The sequence below is a fragment of the Microtus oregoni genome, unplaced genomic scaffold (genome assembly GCF_018167655.1).
Source record: "Microtus oregoni isolate MIOR12 unplaced genomic scaffold, Mior012 000020F_ref0000438, whole genome shotgun sequence".
NCBI lineage: Eukaryota > Metazoa > Chordata > Mammalia > Rodentia > Cricetidae > Microtus > Microtus oregoni.
The window spans coordinates 38,304,307-38,317,546 of record NW_024543079.1 but is presented as its reverse complement, the minus strand read 5'-3'; the positions used below and the strand labels follow the sequence as shown (position 1 = coordinate 38,317,546).

At 38.7% G+C, this 13,240-nt stretch overlaps 1 protein-coding gene across 1 annotated transcript in view; it reads left to right on the top strand.

Annotated features, from left to right (window-relative positions):
- The window catches only part of Zc3h6 (zinc finger CCCH-type containing 6), a 61,112-nt gene that overhangs the window by 11,044 nt on the left and 36,828 nt on the right, over positions 1-13,240 (top strand). Inside the window, exons 2-3 of the mRNA XM_041670633.1 lie at positions 10,314-10,494; positions 12,394-12,516. Of these exons, the coding sequence (XP_041526567.1) occupies positions 10,314-10,494; positions 12,394-12,516 (304 nt within the window). The remainder of the gene's footprint in view (positions 1-10,313; positions 10,495-12,393; positions 12,517-13,240) is intronic.

Here is a 13,240-nt window from a genome sequence, read left to right as displayed (position 1 = left end):
GTTATATCTTCTGCAAACCAAATTTTTGTACCACAAATGCAGTAACAGCTTGCAGCAACATATGTGACTCTGGAGAGCAGGTATTGCCAAACTGAAAGACAATAATCACCATGAGTGGGGCTCAGCAGTTCAGAGTGTTTGCTGCTCTTGCAGAGGACTAGAGTTTGGGTCCCATCTGGGGGCTGACACCCTCTTCTGATCTCCACAGGCACCTCCCACACATACTTTCACACAATTACACACACAGATAATAAAAGTAAATATTAAAAATAACCACAACTATCATGGAGACACTGAAAAGCATTTAGATGGATGACCAAAGGAAGATTTTCTGTCTTAAGGTGTCAGAATTAAGCAGGTTGTCTTTTCTTTTGGTTTGACTGTTAATTGGTAATCTTCCCTGCGTTGTTAATCTATACAGCAGAAAATACTAGCTGCATTGCACATTTCTCCCTTGCTGGCAGCAAGAGCCCTAGGGCTGCACTGTTTTTGTAAGTATTCGATCAGTTATTTCAGATTTGTTTGTTGTGTCTCTAGGGCTACACAATTTCTATTTACATTTTTAGTCAATAGTTTTCGTTTATAATGTTTTTCAAGTTACATGATCCCATCCAAAAAAGATAAATGTCCTTTCAGATACTCTCAGAAAAACATGGTCTTCTGAGTTGAGAAGGAAATATTTAAAATGGTCTAATTGGTGGCCCCCAATCATAAAATTATTTTGTTACTACTTCATAACTGTTATTTTGCTATTAGGGATTATAATTTAAATATCTGATATGCAGGATATCTGATATACAACCTTAAAAGGGGTCAGGACACATTGGTGTAGAACAATTGTTGAATTGCTACATAGTAGTTTTATTTAACAGTTATTGTGCAACCTTGGTGTTGAATAAGTACTCTACTGACTGAACAAGTAAAAGTTATTATTTGTAACACAAGAAAGGAATTCTCAAGTTATCTGTGGTATAAAAATACTTTTATGTAGAGTTAAGTGAAGTTTTCTAAGGTTGCCATAGGATTATGAATAATGTTAGGATTAATGAAAATATAAAGTCCATATTTTTGTACTAAGTTTCACTCATAAAATAATCTTTATTTGGACTGGTTTAGGCTTTAATCTATTCTGAAATTAGCTTGAGGAATAAAATAAACAATAAAGTGGAATAAAAAGTAAAAATTGCCACAGGGGACTGTAGAGATGGCAGCAGCCATATAACAGCTCACAACTGCCTGTAACTCTAGTTCTACAGGATCAAACACCTTCTTCTCTCTATGGACACCAGACCCTACATGTGCACATACATACATGCAGGCAAAACGCCTATACACATAAAATTAAGTCTTAAATAAAAATTAAATTAAAAAACCCATAGACATAGTTTTAATAGTGGTAAAGGGGGGCTCCGTAGTTAAGAACATTGTCTGCTCTTCCAAAGGTCCTGAGATCAATTTCTAGCAACTACATGATGGCTCACAACTATCTATAATGGGATTTGATGCCCTCTGCTGGCATGTAGGTGTATGTGCAGATAGAGCATTCATACATTAAAAAACAAAAACCAGGTGTTTGTGGCACACGTCTTTAATACCAGTACTCAGGAGGCAGAGGCAGGTGGATCCCTAAGTTCAAGGCCAGCCTGGGGTACAAAATGAGTTTCAGGATATCCAGGGCTACACAGAGAATCCCTGTCTCGGAAAACACAACCAAGAAAGGTGGTAAAGGGAGTTCCTATAAACTAAATGGCTGAAAAGGCTTAAGAATATGTTGAATAAAGGACAAGGATAGAAAGGTTGCGGGTGTTTATCAGAGTTTACCAATGGTAATTTATAAAGAGAAGACATTTGATACTTGCAACCCATGTGGTGGAAGGAGGTGATGGACCAACTCCTGAAAAGTGCCTTCTAACCTCCTTGCACTGGCACACACACATGCACAGTTATTTTTTTATTTAGTTATTTTTTTATTACTGCTTTTGTTGTTGTTTGTTTTTAAGAAAGTAAGAGCTGGAGAGTTGGCTCATTAGTTCAGAGAACATACTTCTCTTATAGAGGACCCAAGTTTGGTCAGACAGCCTCTTCTGGATTCACAGCACCTGCACTTAGAATATGCATTTACACCCCCATACAGACACACATAATTAAAAAAAAAGTTAGGCATGATAGCACACACCTTTAATCCTAGCATTTGGGAGGCAGAGACAGACAGATCTCTGTTAGGTCAATACCATCCTGCTTTACAGAGTGAGTTCCATGCCAACCAAGGCTACAGGGTGAAGTTCTCTCTCAAATAAATGTTTTTTTTTAAAAAGTAACTTAAAAGGAGAACTATCCAGGACCTAGACCCTAAGGTCCAAATCTAGGATGATATAATGGAAGGCCTGGTAGCACGGTCTCAGGATGACCAGCCAGTGGTTTTGTTTGAGTGCAAGTAACTGGTCTAGATGTGTAATTCAGGGAGATAACCTGTGGCTTGATCCAGAGTTTGTCTAGGTTGAGACAAAAGGTAAGAGTAGGCCTGAGAAAAGCCCTTAAACCCTAACAAATCTGCCAAGCCTGCTGCCAGATTCTGTCGGTAGGATCAGTTTATTACAAGGAGACCAGCTTAGTATCATCTGCTCATGTCCCTTACCCCCCACCCATAGCCCTGAAACAGAAGGAGCCTGATGATAAACAGCACTGGGGGGAGGGCAGGCATTTTGTAGCTGAAGAACTGTTTAACCACAGTGCTAAGCAATTTTCTTTAACCTGAAGCTACATTTTAAGGAGCAGAGAAGGTAATAAATTAGACCTCATTGGACCTTGGAAGGTGAATTAAAAACTGCTTCATAGGAACCTCTCTCAAAACTGGGAGGTGGGTGAGAAGCAGCTCTCTGACTTCGTCTCCCAGCACTGCCTGTCTCCATATTTTAGTGAATCACAGGGAATGCTGTTGAGATTCAGGCAGAACCACAGTTCAACCTTTCTTATGTGGTCTGTGAAAACATGGAAGGTCAAAGACCAGTGCAGAGCAGTGTCCTACCTTGTCATTCAGGGTAGGGAGAAATGACAGCATGAATAATACAAAGCATGAAAGGGAAATATGGTAAAGTAGAAGTGCCAAGTCTTGAGAAGATTCACACTGGGGGAGGATCCAGCCTCTGTCTCTGCATGTGCACTGTGAAGATGTCCTGGCAGTCCCTTAGTACATCTAAAGAATGTCTGTTGTGTGATATTTATGTCAGCGAATATGTGTATTCATTAGCGATCTTGGTAATGTCTGTTAGGGGTGCTTAGCTAGTCTTTTATTGAGGATTTAGTTTCTTTCAGAAGACTTAATTTTTCATCTTACTTATAACGAACAAGCCTCTAAACAGCCATTGTAAAGACAGAAACTGTTTGTGGAATTAAGACTGAATGATTCAGGCTACTTTATCCTAATAACAAAATATGTCAGAATGGACGAAGGTAGAATTATTGAAGGTTGAGACATACCTGGTTTTTTGAGACAGGGTTTCTTTGTGTGGTCTTGGCTGTTCTGGAACTAGTTCTGTAGACCAGGCTGTCCTCGAACTCAAAGAGATTTACCTACCTCTGCCTCCTAAATGCTGGGATTAGCGGGCACCACTATCTGGCCAGAACTTTTTTTTTTTTTTTTTTTGCAATAAGATACAGATATATAACCCAGACTAGCCTTAAATATATGATTGATTTATCTTAGCTGCCCAAGTGTCAGGATTATTGGCATACATCACTATATTCAGCTCCTGAATAGTTACCTTCAGAATGAGAACCATAGGGACATCTGAGTCATTAATTTATACAATTGTTTATTAGGATTTTATCCACCTGTTTATAATTTAGATATTTAAACGTCTCACCTTCATGGTGTTGGGAATGAACACAGAACTTTGCATACCTGGGAAAGTTCCTTATTACAGATATATTCCCAGATCCTAGACATTTAATCTAAAGAAAAAGAGTTTTGGTTTTGATGCCCTTAGTTAAGATGGAATTCCATCATTTCCCCCTTCTATTTCCTCTCTCCAGCTCCTCACAGGTACCCTCCTTCAACCCCCTTTCATGCCCCCCACTTTTAAATTGTTGGCCTCTCTTCCTTTGATTATCATTCTTTTTTTTTAAATTTATTTATTTATTAAGGATTTCTGCCTCGTCCCCACAACCGCTTCCCATTTCCCTCCCCCTCCCCCGATCAAGTCCCCCTCCCTCATCTGCTCGAAGAGCAATCAGGGTTCCCTGACCTGTGGGAAGCCCAAGGACTGCCCACCTCTATCCAGGTCTCGTAAGGTGAGCATTCAAACTGCCTAGGCTCCCACAAAGCCAGTACGTGCAGTAGGATCAAAAACCCACTGCAATTGTTCTTGAATTCTCAGTATTCCTCATTGTCCGCTATGTTCAGCTAGTCCGGATTTATCCCATGCTTTTTCAGACCTAGGCCAGCTGGCCTTGGTGAGATCCCAATAGAACATCCCCATTGTCTTAGTGTGTGGGTGCACCCCTCGTGGTCCTGAGTTCCTTGCTCGTGCTCCGTCTCCTTCTGCTCCTGATTTGGACCTTGAGATTTCTGTCCGGTGCTCCCGTGTGGGTCTCTGTCTCTGTCTCCTTTCATCGCCTGATGAAGGTTAATATTCCTGAGGATGCCTATGTGTTTGTCTTTGGATTCACCTTATTTAGCTTCTCTAGGAACATGAATTATAGGCTCAATGTCCTTTATTTATGGCTAGAAACCAAATATGAGTGAGTACATCCCATGTTCCTCTTTTTGTGTCTGGCTTACCTCACTCAGGATAGTGTTTTCTATTTCCATCCATTTGTATGCAAAATTCAAGAAGATCTTGTTTTTTACTGCTGAGTAATACTCTAATATGTATATATTCCATACTTTCTTCATCCATTCTTCCGTTGAAGGGCATCTAGGTTGTTTCCAGGTTCTGGCTATTACAAACAATGCTGCCATGAACATAGTTGAGCATATACTTTTGTTGTATGATAGGGCCTCTCTTGGGTATATTCCCAAGAGTGGTATTGCTGGATCCAGGGGTAGGTTGATCCCGAATTTCCTGAGAAACCGAAACACTGCTTTCCAGAGTGGTTGCACAAGTTTGCATTCCCACCAGCAATGGGTGAGTGTACCCCTTTCTCCACAACCTCTCCAGCAAAGGCTATCATTGGTGTTTTTTATTTTAGCCATTCTGACAGGTGTAAGGTGGTATCTTAAAGTTGTCTTGATTTGCATTTCCCTGATCGCTAAGGAAGTTGAGCATGACCTTAAGTGTCTTTTGGCCATTTGAAGTTCTTCTGTTGAGAATTCTCTGTTCAGATCAGTGCCCCATTTTATAATTGGGTTGATTAGCCTTTTACGGTCTAGTTTCTTGAGTTCTTTATATATTTTGGAGATCAAACCTTTGTCAGTTGCAGGGTTGGTGAAGATCTTCTCCCAGTCAGTGGGTTGTCTTTTTGTCTTAGTGACAGTGTCCTTTGCTTTACAGAAGCTTCTCAGCCTCAGGAAGTCCCATTTATTCAATGATGCCCTTAGTGTCTGTGCTGCTGGGGTTATACATAGGAAGTGGTCTCCTGTGCCCATGTGCTGTAGAGTACTTCCCACTTTCTCTTCTATCAGGTTCAGTGTGTTCGGACTGATATTGAGGTCTTTAATCCATTTGGATTTGAGTTTTGTGCATGGTGATAGATATGGATCTATTTTCATTCTTCTACAGATTGACATCCAGTTTTGCCAGCACCATTTGTTGAAGATGCTCTCTTTTTTCCATTGTATACTTTTAGCTCCTTTATCGAAGATCAGGTGTTCATAGGTTTGTGGGTTAATGTCAGGGTCTTCTATTCGATTCCATTGGTCGACTTCTCTGTTTTTATGCCAATACCAAGCTGTTTTCAATACTGTAGCTCTGTAATAGAGTTTGAAGTCAGGGATGGTAATGCCTCCAGACAATCCTTTATTGTATAAGATTGTTTTGGCTATCCTGGGTTTTTTGTTTTTCCATATAAAGTTGATTATTGTCTTCTCCAGATCTGTGAAGAATTTTGATGGGATTTTGATGGGGATTGCATTGAATCTATAGATTACTTTTGGTAGAATTGCCATTTTTACTATGTTGATCCTCCCAATCCAAGAGCAAGGGAGGTCTTTCCATTTTCTGGTGTCTTCTTCAATTTCTTTCTTCAAAGACTTATAGTTCTTGTCAAGTAGATCTTTCACTTCCTTGGTCAGGGTTACCCCAAGGTATTTTATGCTATTTGTGGCTATCGTGAAAGGTGATGCTTCTCTGATTTCCCTCTCTGCTTCCTTATCCTTGGTGTATAGGAAGGCAACTGATTTTTTGGAGTTGATCTTGTATCCTGCCACGTTACTAAAGCTGTTTATCAGCTGTAGGAGTTCTTTGGTAGAATTTTTGGGGTCGCTTATGTACACTATCATATCATCTGCAAATAACGAAAGCTTAACTTCTTCCTTTCCAATACGAATCCCCTTGATCTCTTTATGTTGTCTTATTGCTATTGCTAGAATTTCAAGCACTATATTGAAGAGGTATGGAGAGAGTGGACATCCTTGTCGTGTTCCTGATTTTAGTGGGATGGCTTTGAGTTTTTCTCCGTTTAATTTAATGTTAGCTGTTGGCTTGCTGTAAATAGCTTTTATTATATTTAGGTAGGACCCTTGTATCCCTATTCTCTCCAAGACCTTTATCATAAAGGGGTGTTGAATTTTGTCGAATGCTTTTTCAGCATCTAGTGAAATGATCATATGGTTTTTTTCTTTCAGTTTATTTATATGGTGGATTACTGATTATCATTCTTATGTAAACATGTAGTTGGACTTTCCTTTGGACTGCCAACTCACAAATAATGACGTGGAGACTTATTATTAATTATAAAGCTTGGTGTAGATTAGACTTGTCCTATTAGTCCTTACAACTTAAATTAACCCATTGCTATTAATCTACATAGCTTTTACCGCCCTCCCACTCTGTACATCCATTGTGCTCCATGTCTTCCTGGCATCTCCTGCCTCTTCTCTTCCCAGAGCTCCTCTCTACCTATTCTCTCCTGTCTAGCTGTTGGCCATTTTTAAACCAATCAGAAGGTACCTTAGGCAGAGACAGATCTTTACAGTGTAAAAAAGATTATCCCACAACATGTATGTATATAAACATAGACACACACAAATGTTTATGAAGTCATTTCTAGAAGAGTCTTTTTCACATACAGATTTCTGGCTCTCAACAGTCTTTCCATCCCCTTTCCATCTGCTCTTCCAGCATATTCCCTGAGTCATAAATTTAGAATCTGTAGATTGTCTGTTGGGGCAGGGCTCCTATGATCTCTGCATTATGTCCAGGTGTAGGTTTCTATGATGGCCTCCATCAGCTGTAAAGAGAAGTTTCTTTGCCGAGGGGTAGTAGCTACACACATACACATGTGCACATATAGTTACATGTGAACAGTCAGTATTCTAACTATTTCAGTACCCTGAAGTAGTGCCCTCTGTTATTTCTACTCCTTCAGAAGAACTAGTCTGGCTTCTGTCACTACAGATTTTGTCTGTTCTTGAAGTGGAATGATATAGTAGTGTTGTGCCACACTTTTTTGATTAATCATTATGTCTGTAAGATTCAGCCATATTGTTGTTTTCTATCAGCAAGTTTCTCTTTATTGTATTACATAAATCAATTTATATTATATATCTGTTCACATAGTTGATAGAGATATGTGTGTTTACAGTTTTTATTTTTTATAACTAAAGTTATTAAAAACATTTTTTTTTTATTTTCGAGATGGGGTTTCTCCGTAGCTTTTTGGTTCCTGTCCTGGAACTAGCTCTTCTAGACCAGGCTGGCCTCGAACTCACAGAGATCCGCCTGCCTCTGCCTCCTGAGTGCTGGGATTAAAGGCATGCACCACCACGGCCCGGCTATTAAAAACATTTTAATACTTGCTTTATATTTAATATATTCACTAATTTTATTGGGCCAAAGAATTCTCTAGTTGTTTTCAAATGCAAAAAAAATTAATTTGAACAGATGGGGCCAAGGCCAGTGAGGTGGTTAATGTGAAGCTTATAACATAAACGTGACACTGGGGCCCACTCAAACGTGGAAGGACAGAATTGACTCTGCAGAGTGGTCCTATGATCTCTACGTGCATGCTCCGCATAGTGTTCTCCCTCTGCATCATGCACACATAGCAACAGCAACAATAGTAAATACATCATCATTGTTATCATCACCATCATCAAGATAGCAGAATGCAAACCTTGCTCACAGAACATGTCAAGTCCATGTAAGTGATAATACACCATTATCTTAGTTACTTTTCTATTGCTGTGAGTAGACACCATGACCAAGGTAACTTATGAAAGAAATCATTTAATTGGGGTTTGCTTACAGATTCAGATGGTTCAGTCCATGGCTGTTATGGTGGCATATGTGGCAGAATGAGAGAGGGAGAGAAGGAGGGAAGTGAGGGAGGGAGGAGTCAAAAGGGAGGAAGAGACAGAGAAGCTCACTGGAAATGGCATGGGCCTTTAAAGCTCAAAGTCCCCAGTGGTATACTTTCTCCAACAGGGCCACACCTCTTAATCTTTCTGAAACAATTCTACCAACTGTTGAACAAGCATTCCAATATATGAGCCTAGCGGGTGGGCATTCTCGTTCAAACACTACACCATTTCAATAGAACTGGGGGAAAATTGCAAAGACCATTTAGGATAGTATCCTGTACTTGTTCTGTATGGGTGTGACATGATCGGTGATCGAGCAATAGTAGATACTGTGCTAGATGCTAGAGGAAAGACAGTCAAACCTTTCCTTCACCATGCAGGGAACAGGTGATTAGAACACAGTGTTTGAGTGCTCTAACAGGACCAGCAGGGCAGTACCTGGACTATCTCCTCTAAACTAGAGTTACTAAGAGGAGGCATCTTGGAGGAAATGGCATCCAATTTGTTTTCTAAATATATTGAAATACTAGGGAGTTGTTACTGAGGTGAGTAGGTCAATGAGAAATTTTAGATGATATTTTAAGTCCTGGAGACTTCAGATACTGAAATTAGCTGGCCAAGTGGGGACTCAATTATTAAGGGCCTTTGAATAATAAATATCAACTGATATCAGCCTCGGGCCAGAACGGAGCCATTGAAGACTGTTTATTGAGAAGACATTTAATATGTAAAGAAGAATATAATGAGTCTTTACTTACACAAACCAGTTCCTTAACTACCAGTTCCCAGTCCTCTTGAGACCACTTCCTCTCTTCAAGTTTCTAGAAGAAACTTGAGGCAACTTTGAGTTACTGCATTATTATTGAAGATTTTTAACAGGAGGATGACATGAACAGTTTATATTTTAAACATTAAACATTTCTAGTAATTCCAACTTACCTTTAAGATGCTCACATCATAATTTGGTGTTTATCATTTGGTTTGAATTTTAAAACAGAATTAAAACTTTAGCTTCTATAATTGAAAATGAGAGCATTAAAAGTTAGTTTCTAGGATTTGGCTTTGATAATAGCAAAGACACTAGTCATGCGAAAGTAAAATTAGGTGTATAATTTTATGTATTTTATAAATGAAAGCTGAGGAATTTGTAAATCTTCAGTGGCTTGGATTTTATCTTTCAACTAAATCTGTACATAACTGCTTACTGAAATTTACTCTGATGGCAAAAATACCATAGGTTGCCTTTATTTTAAAGCTAATTAAAACTACCTACAGGCCACAAATTAAAAGTCTCTCTTGTAATTAGAGTATTTCCTTAATTCGTTTGTTTTCATTGAAAGTAGTTTAGTCACTGTTAATTGTAATAGTTTGTAATTACGCTGTATTCATTCATTCATTTTGGGAGAACCAGTGATCTTAATCTAAGGTAGAGATTCGGGGCTGGAGAGTGGCTCAGAGGTTAAGAGCACTGGGTCCTCTTTTAGAGAATCCGGATTCAAATTCCAGCATCCTTATATCCAGCCCCAAGGGCTCTGACACCTTCACACCAACGCACATGAAATAAAAGTTAAATAAATTATTTAAAAAATAAAGTAGAGATTCACAAACTTTGGCGGCTAAGAGTGATTGTTACAGTTTAGTTTTTTTAAGGGAAGAATTTGTAACAGAAACCAAAGATACTCTTTAAAAAGTAAAATGTTTACTTACTGGCTGGCTCCTTATTGAGAAAAATTTCCAGTTTTTATCTGTATGAATGAAATTTAAGTTCTTGGAATATTTTTCTTTTCAGAATATTTTTTAATTTGTTTTAGAATTAACATTGAAAGTGTAAAATTTTCATTATTTTCTACAGAGAAGATGGTGAATTAGAAGATGGTGAAATAGATGACGCAGGGTTTGAAGAAACACAAAATCAGGAGGCAAAAGAGAATGAAAAACAGAAAAATGAGAAAGCCTACAGAAAATCAAGAAAAAAACACAAGAAAGAAAGAGAAAAGAAGAAATCCAAAAAAAGAAAGCATGAGAAACATAAGGTAAGTTAAGTTAACATAACTTTCCATTCCTTTTTGTTCTTGTTTGCTTGCTTGCTTGTGTGAGACCATATCTCATGTAACCAAACTGTAGAATTCATTTTGTAGCTGAAGATGACCCTAAACTCCCGATTCTTCTTCTTTCCCCCCAGTGCAAGACTACTGTGTTTGGCGTAGACTATGTATAGACACTGTGTCTTAAAACCAACCTCCCAAAGAAAGGCCTTTTATAATGATAAAAGTCACAATTCAAAATGAATATATACAATTAAATTGTATATTCTTCAAAATAACTACTGTCATAGCAGGAGCTGGTAATGACTAAGAGGAAGTAGAACACAGTAGTAATAAACAGGCTAATATAATTCACCTAATCCAGAGAGATCAATTTAAGCGCTTATCTGGCTATTCTTTATTAATAAAATTCAGGAGTCAGAGATATCAGGGTAAGAACCTGAATATCAGAGAAGTGGTGGAGAAGCGACCAGAGACTCCCCCTTCCTCCCTCATTCCTTTATCCAAAACTGGCCGAGACCTTCTCTAAGCCCCTGTCCTACTACTTTCTATCTTTCTGTCTGTCCTCAGTCCTCCAAAACCTCTTTGGTTAATTTTGGTCAGCTAAAGACTAAATCTGCCCCCTGATTAAAGGCAAATTCTTATTGGCAATCTCGGGAGTGTCAGAATGTGATCAAAATATCACACAGCAGTCAATCAAGTAATGACTGATTGAGCAAACTTATCTCCTAATGGACAATGTTTATTTCAAACCCTAACCAACAATGGCTATGTATTTGAAATACTTGGTAGCATAATTGTAAAAAGGTTGTTCATCTGTCAAATAGATAAAATCAAGACTGAAAACAGAAAACCAATCTCCAAACATTTAGAAGCAAAGGAATACTAAGCAAAGGAAAACAGACCCTGCCTCTATAAAAATCTTCGAGTTCAGTTCAATTAAATAGAATTTTACTTAGTTTGTGCCATACTTATGATGGAAATTTACACATTAAAAAATGCAGACCCAGTGTTTTTGTTGTAAAGAATACTAAGAACTGCTTAAAGAACTTAAGTTGAGGAGGTAATTATTTTTGCCAGACAAAAAAAGCTTGTACTACTGAGGTAGAGGCAGGTGGATGTCTGTGAGTTTGAGGATAGTCTGGTCTACACAGAGAGTGTCGAACTAGCCAGGATTACATAGTGAGACCTTGTCTCAAAAAACAAAAACAAAAATACTTGTTGGTTTTTTTATTTGAAATTACATTACAATGTAAACAAACTTTTTCTCGTATTTTGCCAACTATTATCAACCACTTGGGGTTTTCATTTAACTTTTGTTCAATTTTGTTGACTGGATTCATTTCATGTAGGAAATTTGCAATAGTTTAGGATTTTCGTGCCAATAAGTAACTCCACGGCAACTTTAGGCAAGATCAAATGAATGCATAGTCTACTCATGTTCTGAAACCTTTTGATGAGGAGCCAATTTTATTTCCTTTAATATTAGATTAAACTGAACATGGTGGCACGCACTTGTAATACCAGCTCTGGGAAGCTGAGGCAGAGAAGTGTAAATGCATAAATGCCAAGTGATTTCTGTTTTAAGCTCTTGGCATGGGGTTGATTAGAAACATATGTCCATAAAGTCCCTGAGAAAAAGGAGAAAAGTTCTTCAGCCTAGAAGTTGTGGTGGCCTTTAGAGCAAGACTTTCTCTTTTTGATTGTGAGCCTGGTATTTAATGGCTGAGTCATCTCTCCAACCTGAGCAAGAATTTCTCAGTGTCACCCAAGAGTCTAAGGCCATAAGTGTACACTACTGGTTGGCACTACTGGCAGAAACAAGCTTATGTGATTATGCACTAGTTTCCTTCTTGTGAATGAACACATTTCTTTGTTTCCTTTCAGCACAACTCTCCTTCTGGCGATGAGGGTTCTAACTACAGCCTGGATTCAGATGTTGAACATACGGAAAGTTCCTATAAGAAAAGAGCTAGCTTCTATAGGGATTATGACATTCCATTTTCTCAGGTATTGTCTTTTTATTATGATAAAAACATGTACAACATAAAATATACCAAGTAACTGCCTTTCAGAGTATGATTTAATGATATTAAATATATCTGAAGTGTTTGCCTATCACCACGTCCATCTCCAGGCTTTGTGCGCATTTGAAACAGAAATACTGTCCTTGGAGGAGCCCTGCTCCTCACTCCTCCAACTGCTGCCCTCACTTTCATCTATGAATTTGACTTTTCTAGGGCCCTCTTATCATATACTTTTGTGTGCCATGAATAATAAAAATCCAGAGACAGATATTGGGGTTCAATCTGAAGATCAGAAAAGCAAAGCAACCAATCATTAGAGAGACCTTTTACCTCTACCAATGCGCAGACTGAAGGGGCAATCCTCAGACTGCTAAACCTCAGACTCCACATTTTACACTCTACTGAGTTCTTTTCCCGTCTCTTCCCCTTTATATTCCTCTCTCTTTGCCTAGCCATATGGCTCCTGTCTCTACCTCCCTATTGCAGGGATTAAAGCTGTGGGATCCCAAGTGCTTGAATCATCTTTGTGTGAACTCTGTTTCTCTTTTAGACAGATTCAGTCTTGTCTAGCCCAGGGTGGCCTTGAACTCACAGAGATCTGTCTGCCTTTGTCTCTCAAATCCTAGGATTAAAGTGTGTGCCACCACTCCCTGGCCTTCAGTCTTGTCAAGCCCAGGGTGGCCTTGAACTCACAGAGATCTGTCTGC